The sequence below is a fragment of the Syngnathoides biaculeatus genome, chromosome 3, assembly GCF_019802595.1.
Source record: "Syngnathoides biaculeatus isolate LvHL_M chromosome 3, ASM1980259v1, whole genome shotgun sequence".
Classification (NCBI taxonomy): Eukaryota; Metazoa; Chordata; class Actinopteri; order Syngnathiformes; family Syngnathidae; genus Syngnathoides; species Syngnathoides biaculeatus.
Window position 1 is genome coordinate 37,269,463 of NC_084642.1, and position 11,733 is coordinate 37,281,195.

The window sequence follows — 11,733 nt, forward strand, 5'->3', positions numbered from 1 at the left end:
CTGAATTATTGCTTGCAGAATATCTTTAGCAATACACATTAAAAGCCGAATGATGCTCCCAAACAGTTTTAAGGTTCATGTTATGTTGCCTCCTACATTTAAAATATACAATTAGCTTTTGTGCACTGTATTGTCTGCGCTTTCATCCTCGATCAGACAGTGCCAAGGTGGAATTTTAACATTATACACCATCTCATCCTGTTTTTTCTACTTTGGCTTCAGACCACACCTTTTTTACTCAAAAACGAAAAAATCTCGTCCAGTTTCACCACTTTTTCTTCTATTATTCACATACTTCATTAAATTCATTAAAGCAACAGCACTTCTTTTTTTTACTTTTACCATTATTATCAAGAGTAAACAAAAGCAGCATGTCCAAGACGTCAGGCTGTGGTTCACTGCACTGGATCAGTTTTCATGTGGCGCAGCTTAAAGGGAACATTGGTCATAACTACACAAAATAAGCGAGGTCTTTAAATATCTATGTATTACTACTCGTAACAAATTTTACGTGTGTGATTTTTCGTGCTCAACTGTGCAGATTTGCGACTGCGATGGTGCGCAGGTGCATACGCGCCTGTCAGATCAGTGACTGTTGATTGACTTTCAGCAAACTGCACTGAGCTTGGGGGTGCTCGTCTGTCCCACTATGATCGCCTGCCCTAAGTCCTGGGGGCGGCTGGCAAGCACCGCGGCATTTCCACGCACCCGCACGAAGTGATTTCAGTTCTCAAACATAATCAAAGGTGGCATGCCTGTTAATAAGAACACTCTCGCTCAGAAAAACAAAAAAGAGACACCCAACAGTGACCCATAACTAGGTTTTTTCATGCATAAACAGACATCTGCATGAAGGTGCTTCAAAAGAAGTAACAGCAGAGCCACGCCAAAAGGCCAGAGGAACTATAAAATATGCCTGAGGTCAGTCATCCAATGCCCTGCTGTGTATTCTCTCTCTCTCTCTCCTCTCTCTGATGAGATCAGAGAGAATCTTCGAAGATCTAGAGAGAGGAGAGAGAGAGAGAGATCTAGAGAGAGAGAGATCTAGAGAGAGAGAGAGAGAGAGAGAGAGAGAGAGAGCGAGAGAGAGAGAGAGGAGAGAGAGAGAGAGAGAGAGCGAGAGAGAGAGAGAGCGAGAGAGAGAGCGAGATAGAGATCTCTCTCTCTCTCTCTCTCTCTCTCTCTTCTCTCTCTCTCTCCTCTCTCTCTCTCTCTCTATATCTCTCTCTCTCTCTCCTCTCTCTCTCTCTCTCTCTCTCTCTCTCTCATTTTTGCCTCTGTGACCACTGAACTTGCATTCCGCTTGGCCAGCTGGTACCTATCAGCTGCCTCAGAAATCCCACAGGCCAGAAACGCCCAACAGGACTCCTTCTTCAGCTTGACACCATCCTTCACTGTTGGTGTCCATTATTGTGTTCGAGGGTTGGGTCCACGACAGGCACCGACCACCTTACAGCCACATCTCAAGTCAGCCGCCTCGGCAATGGAGGCACGGAACATCATCCACGGACTCAATGTCCTCCACCTCCTGCGGGACGTGAGCAAAGTTCTTTCAGAGATGGGAATTGAAATTCCTTCTAACAAGGGAATCTGCCACCAGTTCCCAGCAGACCCTCACAATACGTTTGGGCCTGCCACGTTGGACTGACATTTCCCCCCACCATCGGAGCCAACTCACCACCAGGTAGTGATCAGTTGACAGCTCCGCCCCTCTCTTCACCCGAGTGTCCAAAACATGCGGTCGCAAGTCCGATGACACGACCACAAAGTCGATCATCGAACTGCGACCTAGAGTGTTCTGGTGCCAGGTGGACATGTGAACACCCTTATGCCTGAAAATTGTGTTTGTTATGGACAATCCATGATGAGCACAGAGGTCTAGTAACAGAATACCACTTGAGGTCTGATCGGCAGGGCCGTTTTTCCAATCACGTCCTTCCAGGCCTCACTCATTGTCCACGTAGGCCAGACATGTCCAAAGTCCGGCCCCCGGGCCAATTGCGGCCCGTGGACCAATTTTTACCGGCCCGCGGCCTCTATCATGAAATCAATAATATGCGGCCCGCCAGCACTGTTGACCACAGTATAAAATACATGTGTACAAAAAGCTATTTTTCATATTTTTCATTTCACCAGAAGATGGCAGTAGCCCTGTGGCTGCACTCTGGCCGCCGTGACCCTTGACCTTGCGTGATCGTTTCAGCCCAGCCCATTTCTAACATGGCGTCTGTAAGCAAAAAAAGGAAAGTTGACCGCGAGGGCCGCCGCTTCCAGGACAAGTGGAAATTTGAGTATTTTTTCACTGAAATACTAAACAACTGTGTCTGCCTAATTTGCCAAGAGACTGTGGCTGTTTTCAAGGAATTCAACATCAAGAGGCACTACCAGACGAAACATGCTAGCTACGACAAGCTAACTGGGAACAAACGCGGTGAAAAAGTGAAGCAACTGGAAGCTGTTTTAACGGCACAGCAAAGCTTTTTCACAAGAGTCCGTGAGTATTATTCATCAAGAAGTTCTCTGTGCCAAATATATGAAATATGATAATGTTATGAAACCGGTGATAAAGACTATTAATTATATTCGCTCCAAAGCGCTGTGCCACCGCCAGTTTCAACAGTTTCTTCTCGACATCCAGGCTGAATACGGAGATGTTTTGTATCACACCGACGTAAGGTGGCTCAGTCGGGGGTCTGCGCTGCAGCGCTTCTTCTCTCTCAGGGAGGAAATTGGACAATTCTTGACTAAAAAGGGACAACCCATGCCACAATTAAATGATCCTGTTTGGCTGGCTGATTTGGGATTTTTAGTTGACATAACGCGACATCTGAATGCGCTGAACACAAGCCTTCAAGGGCAAAATGCAGTGGTAAGCCAACTGTATTCACACATCAAAGCCTTCGGACCAAGCTGCTACTTTTCCAAAGACAACTGTCACAGGCGCAGCCCAATACCGCACATTTCCCGTCGCTGCAGGAAATTGTGACCAGTTTCCCACAGATCAATATCAGTGCGCAAATGACAAAGTATGCAGCAGACATCTCATCTCTGGTTGAGGAGTTTCAGCAGCGCTTTCGGGACTTTGCAGCTATTGAAAAGGAGATCACGCTTTTTTCCTCTCCTTTCTCCGTGGACCCTGATGACGCTCCAGACCACCTGCAACTGGAGCTCATTGAGCTGCAGTGTGACGCCGAGCATCGCAGTCGGCACCAACAGCTCCCTCTTGTCAACTTCTACCGCCAGCTGGATGAAGGCAGGTTCCAAGCAATTCGGACATTTGCTAAGAAAATGCTGAGCTTGTTTGGCTCCACATACATGTGCGAGAAGACATTCTCCGTTATGAATATTAACAAGAGCCGCATGAGGACGAGACTGAGTGACTCTCACCTGCGTGACGTCTTGCGCATCAAAACCACTGCTCTTGAGCCAGACATGGACTACATACTGCAGTCAAGATCCCAGTATCACCCTTCACATTAGTGCAGGCAAGACCTTTGTTAAGTCCTCTGAGTTGAATAAATTCTTAAATCTCAGTTAATTAAATTTTTTGTGATGGTCAAAATCACAGTTTGAATATGCAGTGATCATTGTTTTGTTTTCAGCACTTTTCCTACAGTGAGCATATAATAGTGAATAATATGTAATGTTTCACATGAACTTAGATATCCTTTATAGTTTTCTTAATTTTTTGTGGTTTGTGATTTCGGTAAAAACCTAAATGTAAAAAAAAATGTAAAAGTAAAAGTATGCCATTTGTAATTAAATTGAAAAAAATCCCAAAAAGTTAATTTGTATTTAATGTTAATGGTTCAAAGAATGTCAGGCTAAATAGTCGGCCCCCACACATTTTCACCTTACCAAATCTGGCCCTCTTTGCAAAAAGTTTGGACACCTCTGACGTAGGCATTGTAGTCCCCCAGCAGAATGATGGAGTGACCACAGGGGGCGCTCTCCAGCTCTCGCTCTAAGGACTCCAAAAAGGGTGGGTACTCTCCACTGCTGTTCAGTGAATAAGCACAAACAACAGGCAGGACCCGTCCCCCTACCTGCAGGCGGAGGGAGGCTACCCTGTCATCCACCGGGATAAACCCACACTTCCTCCGTGTCTCTCCCCATGGGAAACTCCAGAGTGGAACAGAGTCTAACCCCTCTCAAGAGAAGTGGTGCCAGAGCCCAAGCAGTGAGTAGAGGCGAGTCCGACTATATCTAGTCGGAACTTCTCAACCTCACGCACCAACTCGGGCTCTTTCCCTGCCAAAGAGGTGACATTCCATGTACCTAGAGCTAGTTTCTGTAGCTGGGGATCGACTCGCCAAGGTCCTCCCCCCGCCTTTAGCCACCATCCAGCTCACAATGCACCCGACCCCTATGGCCCCTCTCACACGTGGTGACCCCAGGGGAAGGGAGACCCATGTTACCCTTTCGGGCTGTCCTGGGCTGAGCCTCAAGGGTGCAGGCTCGCCCACCAGGCGTTCGCCTTTGAGCCCCACCTTCAGGCCTGGCTCCAGAGGGGGGGACCTGGTGACCCGTGTCTGGGAAAGGGAAACCAAGATCCAATTTTTGTAGTCATCATAGTGGTTTTGGAGTCGTACTTTGTCTGGACCCTCACCTCAGACCGGTTTGCTATTAGTGACCCTACCAGGGGCATGAAGCCCCAGACAACTTAGCTCCTAGGATCATCGCGACACACAAACCCCTCCACCACGATAAGGTGACGGCTCGAGGAGGGGTCTTCTCATGACCTTTCGTTCCAAACCAAATCCCATAAACTCATACCCCGGTGCATTACCTCATTTTTGATAACCAAAATCAATCAACCCTACCTCCCTCCTATAGGAGCTTCCTCCATTCCTTAAGAACCACCTAACCTTTCACATCTCCTTGCTGAAGGCTGACTCATTTCGCAATGTTTCATTTTGACTTACTTTCATTTTCATTCTTGCTCATCCAGGATGGAGGGTCTATTTAATGTTCAGACTTGCAAGTATGTTTCAGTAACTACTAGTACTTTCACTTAGTAACTTACTGAGTGATCACAAAATGGCCACACAAACCAGTAATACAATCTCCACCAAAAGTATTGGAACGATAAGGTAAAATTCCTTGGCTTTTTATTGTATACTGAGACATTGGGATTTCAGATAAAAACATTAATATGAGACAAAAGTTTAGAATTCCAGACTAATTGCTTTGTGTGTGTACGTGTGTGGGTGCGTGTGTGTCCTCTGTTCAGCTGTTAGGTTCGGCACAATGTAAGATCTGTATCCCTTTTATGCAGGAACAGTTATACTGTGTCACAGTGGAGTTTTTATGCTTCTGCTGTGGTTTTAGTATTATAACTGAAGTTTACTGACAATTAGTTGAACAGAATAAAGTTTCTTGAGGGGGTAGAGAAATGAACACAAAAGACAAAGCACTTAATTGTAAACAGGATGAGAAAATGAAATTACATTACATTACATGCCCACAACAATGAAAGATTAAATTTGAGTGATGCAGGGACCTGTAACGCTACACCCTGTGAGGGAAGGACAGGACATGAAAGGAAAGGAGAAGAAGCATGCAAGACAAGAGTTATGAACCCAGCAAGTATGCTGAGATTAACCTAGTGAATTATAAAATTTTACATTTTGAATGGACAAATACTGACAGAGGTGTCCCGTAATTGCTTTGCCTGCAGAGAAGAGGATGAGGACCCCACCCTACCAATTGAAGGGCAGAAGGGGTCCACCCAAGAGCAACCTGCTGGACAGGACCCAGGACATTTTAGCAGCCCCACTGAGGCACCCGTGCAACTGGCCACTTCACACTCACACTGTTGGTGAAGTGGAAACTGAATTATTTCTGCGTGCACAGAAGACTTGTAAGGGTTTATAACAAATACTGTATCAGTTTGTTGATCTCAACGTTTAAATCCTGTCTGGAGTCCTTGTTGGCCTGGATAATGTTCTCAATAAAAAAATCATTATACTATAAAAACCACAGCGGCAGCTTTAAGGTCCACGGACACTAAAAACATGATTTTAAATATGTTTTAAAAAAAAAAAAAAAAAAAAAAAAAACGAAAAAGGCAGTCGGAATGGACCCATCTGTTTTTATCACCACACAACATGATTTTGACGTGTATGGCTTTTTGTAACTCCCACCATGAAAATCCTCTTGAGGGATTTGTTTTGGAGAACAAGCAGGAAGTGACGTTATCAGCAGGAGCGCACTCAGGCGGCCTCCTATGTTGATACCAGTTTTACCTGCAGGAAGGTAGCGCTTTGTTCCTTCATGTGACCCAAAATGCCAGCTCGTTGTATTGTTGAATATTGCTCGAACACTCGGGAGGATGGATTCGCTCTTCATACTTTTCCAAACGACCCGGTTCACCGTAAAAAATGGATTGCACAAGTGCAAAGGACGAGAGCTTTGTGGTTGTGCGACCAGCGGCCGGCCGACTGGTCGCTCGCGAGGGGAGTCAGGGAGTCTGTTGTTAGTTATAAGTAATCTGCATATCATCTAAATATGGCTCAAAAGGATAGGGTAATATTGCCCCGGTCACTTCACTTGGTTGTGAGAAGTTCTCTTCTTCGAAAAAGAGCTTTCATGTCAGAAGGGGCGTCGGAAAAATCTGAAAATGTCTGTTGTTCCTCTCCCAAAGCAGGTGACACTACGGTTTTTCCAATGGCGAATGTCCCGGTATGACGTCTGCTGATGACATTGCAGGCAATATGGCTACCACTTGCCTGTCGAGTGAGACTTCCGCAACTTTGCACATGGATGACACACTCTCCGCTCATATTTATTTTTTTCCAAATAGACATTTATGTGAATAATGTTATATATATTTTTCATTACAATATCTATTTTACAATGTTTACAGGCACATCACTTGCACTTTAAAAGAGCCACTGCGACAGAGTAAAGTTTTGACCTAAAACGGATACAGCTCCTCCTCACTTCACTGCTTGACCTTACAAACTAACAGGACGGACAAAAAAATTATTAATTCCTGTCTAGATTTCTTGCTAACCAGTCCAAATTTTGTCCACGATGTACTTCACGTACCCTTAAAATAGCCAACTTGTAACGTTAACAACCAATTAATTAATTTTTGATTTCCCCAAAGAGAAATGAACATGAAAAATTACATTCGTTAAAAATTGAAAAGTGAATACATTTTTAAACCTATTACATACTCAACCAAAGAGGGACGACAGATTTTTCTTTGTTTTCTTACCAAGTTCAGATAGTTCATGGGAATCTGCAAATCTTCCTGTCAAAACAAACAAAATAACTACGGTCAATTTTTTTTATTATTTTTGAGGGTGGGGGTGTAAAGTAATGTTATAACTGGAAATCACTCACCTGCGATTAGGTAAGAGATGGTCCGAACGGTGCTCTCCATCTGTGCTGTTGCACTTGGGTTTTTTCTTACATACTCCGTGTACCGCTCATAAACCCCAATCACTTTATCTATGTGCTCTTTATAGGGAAACATTTTAACTAACTCAAAAACGACACTCTACGTTACACGTTCGAAATACGGCATTTGGAAAAAGTTGCAGTGACTGAAACGCAAGTAAACAGATTAACCTTCAATTGGGTTACACATTTCCGGAGAAATTGTCCTACCACGATTGTAGTCCCGCGCTCGTGTCCTTTGACACACATTTGTTCCTACCGCTCGTATTTAAGACCAGTCTCTCTCCTTCCTGGCACGTTATTGTTGCATCAGCATCCAAAAGCGAAGCAATGCCGAGCACAAGTGAGCAAGGTACTGTGACTGGTCTCTCTCTCTCTCTCTCTTTCTCTCTCTCTCTCTCTCTCTCTCTCTCTCTCTCATATCAGGCTTTTTCTTAGTTATGTGTTTAACTGACTGCTACGCATAGCAGTAGCTTACCTGCAAAATGCATGATCTGAGCTAAGGCAGTTTAGTACCTGTTGTCTTAAGGTATATATATATATATATATATATATATATATATATATATATATATATGTTTATTATGTTTCTTTTGAATCCGTGCTATATTATGTTAAGAAATAGGAACTTTGTTCTGAAATTCGATTTATTCATGTATTTATTTTTATTGTTACAATAATTTCAGACAAATGGAGTTAACCAGATTCTCGCCTGTAATCATGCAAGATTGTGATCTCATAACCTTTCGTAAATACTCCAGAAATTGATTTGCAATGTATTGTAAAGCTGCCAGCTGTTTTCTTGGACGTAGTTTGGGCTGCGAGTCACTAAATGCGATTTTATTACTACTAAGTAATCTAGTTGTATTTCGTGCTGTATTTAAAACTTAAAATTGAAATTTGAATGACTAATAGTTATGGTCCCGATTACTCGTGTTTTAGCGCAAATTGACTAAAATTGATCAGGTCTTTTTACATTGAAGGATAAGGAAACTTTCATTTTTAAAATTGTTTGGGAGGTAACCATGCTAATATCTCTGTTACTTTTGTTTCATTTTGACTTTGCTTCATTTTCATTTTAGTCATTGGTGCATACTCCCAGGAAACCGTTAGGTTTCACTCGTGAGTGTGCAAGAGGGATGTTATTTTTATAAGGATCCAAATAATTGTCAAAATTACATTTGTATCTTTTGATTTCAATTAATTTATTTCAGTTTATTTTCAATGGTTTGTGCGACATCATTTACATGACCTGTATTATGCCCTCATTTTCTGTGGATAACGATGCTTCTTTGGAACAATGCAAGATCAAGATTTTGGCCTCAAATTTTTATATAGTAAAAACCTGGGATTTGAAAAAATGTGTGTGTGTGTGTGTGTGTCAGCATAGGTGTGTACTTCTTTACATGTGTGTGTGTGCGCGTGTTTGTGTGTCAGCATAGGCGTGTGCTTCTTTCCATGTTTGTGTGTGTCTGTGTGCCTGTTTTTATGTGCACAAATTTTTGTGTATCTGTCTGCCTGTGTGCGCGTTTGGTTAATATGTGTGTCAGCATAGGTGTGTGCTTCTTTAGATGTGTGTGTGTGTGTGTGTGTGTGTGGTGTAGACATAGCAGCTGTAGATTAATAGTCAAAACTGTATGAAAGCTTGTTCATAGGCATATCCTAACATTCCTATGAGAGTGTCTATAATTTAGAGGCGTAAAGCTTCCCTTGGTTGTATATTACCTTATGTGATGCCTTCTGTCATCATCAAAGTGAGGAGCGAAAAACACACGAATGCATGCCATCAAATCAAAGATGAAATCTAAGTACTGCAATTGACAAACTGGTGTACTCAATGATGCTAGGTTTCATGAAGTTTCTTCTAATTTCATTAATTTCTCCTGTCCATATTTTTTTTCTTCCTCTGAATGAATAATAGTGAAACTACAATACCTGTCAAATCTTTCTCTGATTGGAGCTTCTCGAAGGAAACTTTTAGATGTGTTACTGTTCGTTTCAAATAGCCTAGTTTTATTTGCAACTGTTTGCTTTTTTTTTTTTTCTATTTTGCAGCCTTTGAGTATGGCTTCTTGCTCCACATAAAAGACGAAGCTGCACTGGCAGCAGCACTGAATGACTACCTAACCACTCGCAGCTACCTGGCTGGTTTCAGCCCTTCACAGGCTGACCAGAAAGCTCTTAAGCTTCTCAACAGGCCCCCAGACCCACAACATGTCCACGCTCTGCGTTGGTACAGACACATAACATTTCTGCAGCAGGACCTGAACCCAGACAGCAGCAGTGAGTAGACTGTTGAAGACCTGAGCAGGCTAGTCTTGTTGTCTGTGGAACCAGCTCAGATGTTGAGGTCCTCTGGCAGGGAAAGTGAATAGTCACCCACTCAACAAACACTAGTACTAACACTTTGGCTTTTACTGTTATTCATACTCCTGGTTGCAAACCTTCCACCTTACAAATGTAAAAACTTTGTCGATAGCTACTGTAAAAGATGAATATTGAAGTATTAGTTATTTTGATATTTGAAGAGTTGTTGTTGTTCATTGGTTATTGCAAACTCCAGTATGTTTGCAGTCTTTGTATGTAAATGCAGTTTGAAATTAGGCTAAATAATTTTGATTGCTGTAGACATACACTTAACAAACACCCCAAAAATACTTTGTTTGACAGATGAATACACAGTGAATTTGGCAGTAAATTAGAGATACACTGTTTATAATTTGAGATTTTGCTTGAGCAACATTAACCGTTTGCTGATATTCAGTAAATCAGTAACCTTTGTATTGCCGTGTAATGTTTCCATCTCTTCCTGTGATTGGGAGAGGAAGTGTACTCTGCTTGCATGCACTCTTAAAAGCTGATGATAAAATTTAGAAATTTGGCACTTTTTACATGATGCATCATACATCTTTTATTATGGTATCAGATCAGAATCAGCTTTATTGGCCAAGTGTGTAAAAACACACGTGGAATTTTTCTCTGGCAGTTGGCACCGCCCTGGTACAAGATTAATTCAGAACAAGGAACAACAGCAACAACAAAGAACGAGAGACATTTTTCATTATAGGAACTATAAAAAGTTGCGCAAGATGTAAAATCTTCATCAAGAACACGTAAGAGCTAAGTGTGTTAACATTCCACATTGTGTTAATCTTGGACAGAGTGCACTTACCAGACCAGTGCAAAGGAAGCAGTTTAAACTGAACAAAGTATAATATAAAAAATAAATATATGTATATAATACTACTGATTGGACCAACAGGATGTGAGTGAGTGTCCTAACATGGCACAAAGCAGAAAAATAGTAGGTTAACTGATCAAGAATTTAATGACTTAATTGCCAGAGAGGAAAACACTGTTTGAATGCTTGCCACTTTTGACTTTCATTGATCTGTAGTGTCTTCCTGCTGGAAGAGCTGGTGGCCAGGATGTGGAGGATCCGAAAGGATCCTGCCTGCTCTGGACCTAGTTCACGTTGGGTGCAAGTCCTCAATAGTGGGTAGCGTGGTGCCGACGATCCGTTCAGCAGTTTTGATTTTCCGTTGCAGTCTGAGATTGTCTTTTTTTTTTTTTTTTTTTTGTGGCGGCCCCAAACCAGACTCTGATGGAGGTACACAGTACTGATTGGATAACTGCTGTGTAGAACTGTCTCAGCAGCTCTTGTGACAGGCCGTGCTTCCTCAGAACCTGCAAGAAGTACATCCTTTGTTGGGCTTTTTTGAGGATGGAGTGGATGTTCGTACCCCACTTCAAGTCCTCTGAGACTGTAATTCCCAAGAATTTGAAGGTCTCAACGTTTGACACAAGATAGTTGGACAGCGTCATGGGCAGCTGTGGTGAAGGATGCTTCCTGAAGTCCACAATCCATGTCCGCAGTCTTTAGAGTGTTCAACGCCATGTTGTGTTGACCACACCCAAGCTCCAGTCTCACCACTTCTTGTCGATACGCAGACTCCTCGCCGTCTTTGGTGAGGCCGATGACCGTGGTGTCATCTGCGAACTTCAGGAGTTTGACAGTCGGATGCCACAAGGTGCAGTCATTCGTGGAGAGGATCAGAGAGGACACAACCTTGGGGTGCCCTGGTGCTAACAGTGTGCGTGGAAGGGGTGGTGTCCCCCAGCATCACCTGCTGTGTCCTGCCTGTGAGGAAGTTACAATCTGAGCCAAGCAAACATCATGTTGACAGTCATCATTTTCACTCTTGAATTGTTACCTGCAAGGACACACCCAAAACACATTTAACCTGTTCCAGTTCAGTCAGCAATTACTCGAGAATTTGAAACAGTCAACAGATTCAAGATACCTAACTGGCCTTCTCACTC

At 42.9% G+C, this 11,733-nt stretch overlaps 3 protein-coding genes across 5 annotated transcripts in view; 2 read left to right on the forward strand and 1 right to left on the reverse strand.

Moving 5' to 3' along the window:
* Window positions 1–7,504, reverse strand: part of pex16 (peroxisomal biogenesis factor 16) — a 45,636-nt gene extending 38,132 nt beyond the window's left edge. Inside the window, exons 1-2 of the mRNA XM_061815697.1 lie at window positions 7,354–7,504; window positions 7,226–7,261 (exon numbers count right to left, since the gene is read on the reverse strand). Of these exons, the coding sequence (XP_061671681.1) occupies window positions 7,226–7,261; window positions 7,354–7,486 (169 nt within the window). The 5' untranslated portion in view covers window positions 7,487–7,504. The remainder of the gene's footprint in view (window positions 1–7,225; window positions 7,262–7,353) is intronic.
* On the forward strand, window positions 1,539–5,792 carry LOC133498618 (general transcription factor II-I repeat domain-containing protein 2B-like). Of its 2 annotated transcripts, none has more exons than XR_009794368.1 (2): window positions 1,539–2,494; window positions 5,681–5,792. XR_009794368.1 is itself a non-coding variant. In XM_061815701.1 (2 exons), exons 1-2 carry the CDS (start codon window positions 2,221–2,223, stop codon window positions 3,478–3,480), a joined length of 603 nt encoding a protein of 200 aa, XP_061671685.1. In that variant the 5' UTR covers window positions 1,539–2,220; the 3' UTR covers window positions 3,481–4,177. The 2 variants fall into 2 exon arrangements, 1 of the variants encoding a protein (XP_061671685.1); XM_061815701.1 differs by lacking the exon at window positions 5,681–5,792 and adding an exon at window positions 3,152–4,177.
* A 159-nt stretch (window positions 7,505–7,663) lies between the features above and the next one.
* Window positions 7,664–11,733, forward strand: part of cars1 (cysteinyl-tRNA synthetase 1) — a 36,507-nt gene continuing 32,437 nt past the window's right edge. The window contains exons 1-2 of one of the 2 annotated variants that reach the window (XM_061815692.1): window positions 7,664–7,762; window positions 9,466–9,693. In XM_061815692.1, the coding sequence (XP_061671676.1) occupies window positions 7,741–7,762; window positions 9,466–9,693 (250 nt within the window). In that variant the 5' untranslated portion in view covers window positions 7,664–7,740. The remainder of the gene's footprint in view (window positions 7,763–9,465; window positions 9,694–11,733) is intronic. The other variant, XM_061815693.1, reaches the window with a different exon arrangement.